The 205-nt window shown below is 65.9% G+C and overlaps 1 protein-coding gene across 1 annotated transcript in view; it reads left to right on the plus strand.

The window, feature by feature from the left end:
• The first annotated feature begins 129 nt into the window (after positions 1-129).
• The window catches only part of DET1 (de-etiolated homolog 1 (Arabidopsis)), a 10,913-nt gene continuing 10,837 nt past the window's right edge, over positions 130-205 (plus strand). The window contains 2 exon segments of the mRNA XM_008948877.1: positions 130-203; position 205. The exon segment at position 205 is cut by the window's right edge and continues 987 nt beyond it. Of these exon segments, the coding sequence (XP_008947125.1) occupies positions 130-203; position 205 (75 nt within the window).

Consider the following 205-nt stretch of genomic DNA (forward strand, 5'->3'; position numbering starts at 1 on the left):
TCTCCCTGGCCGCTATGGGGCTTTTCCTTACCCCGTCCTTGTACCCTGGATTCTCCCCGTGTCCGTGCGGTGCCAGGGCACGCGGGCGCTCTCTCCCCGGCAGGGTGAAGATGAAGTAGAGCCCCGGCCATGGACCATGACGCCCCCACGATCAGGCCCCGCAGCATCCAGAACCAGAACGTCATCAACCGCCTGGCACGCCGAC

The sequence above is a fragment of the Merops nubicus genome, unplaced genomic scaffold, assembly GCF_000691845.1.
Source record: "Merops nubicus isolate BGI_N331 unplaced genomic scaffold, ASM69184v1 scaffold22440, whole genome shotgun sequence".
In the NCBI taxonomy this organism is placed as follows: Eukaryota; Metazoa; Chordata; class Aves; order Coraciiformes; family Meropidae; genus Merops; species Merops nubicus.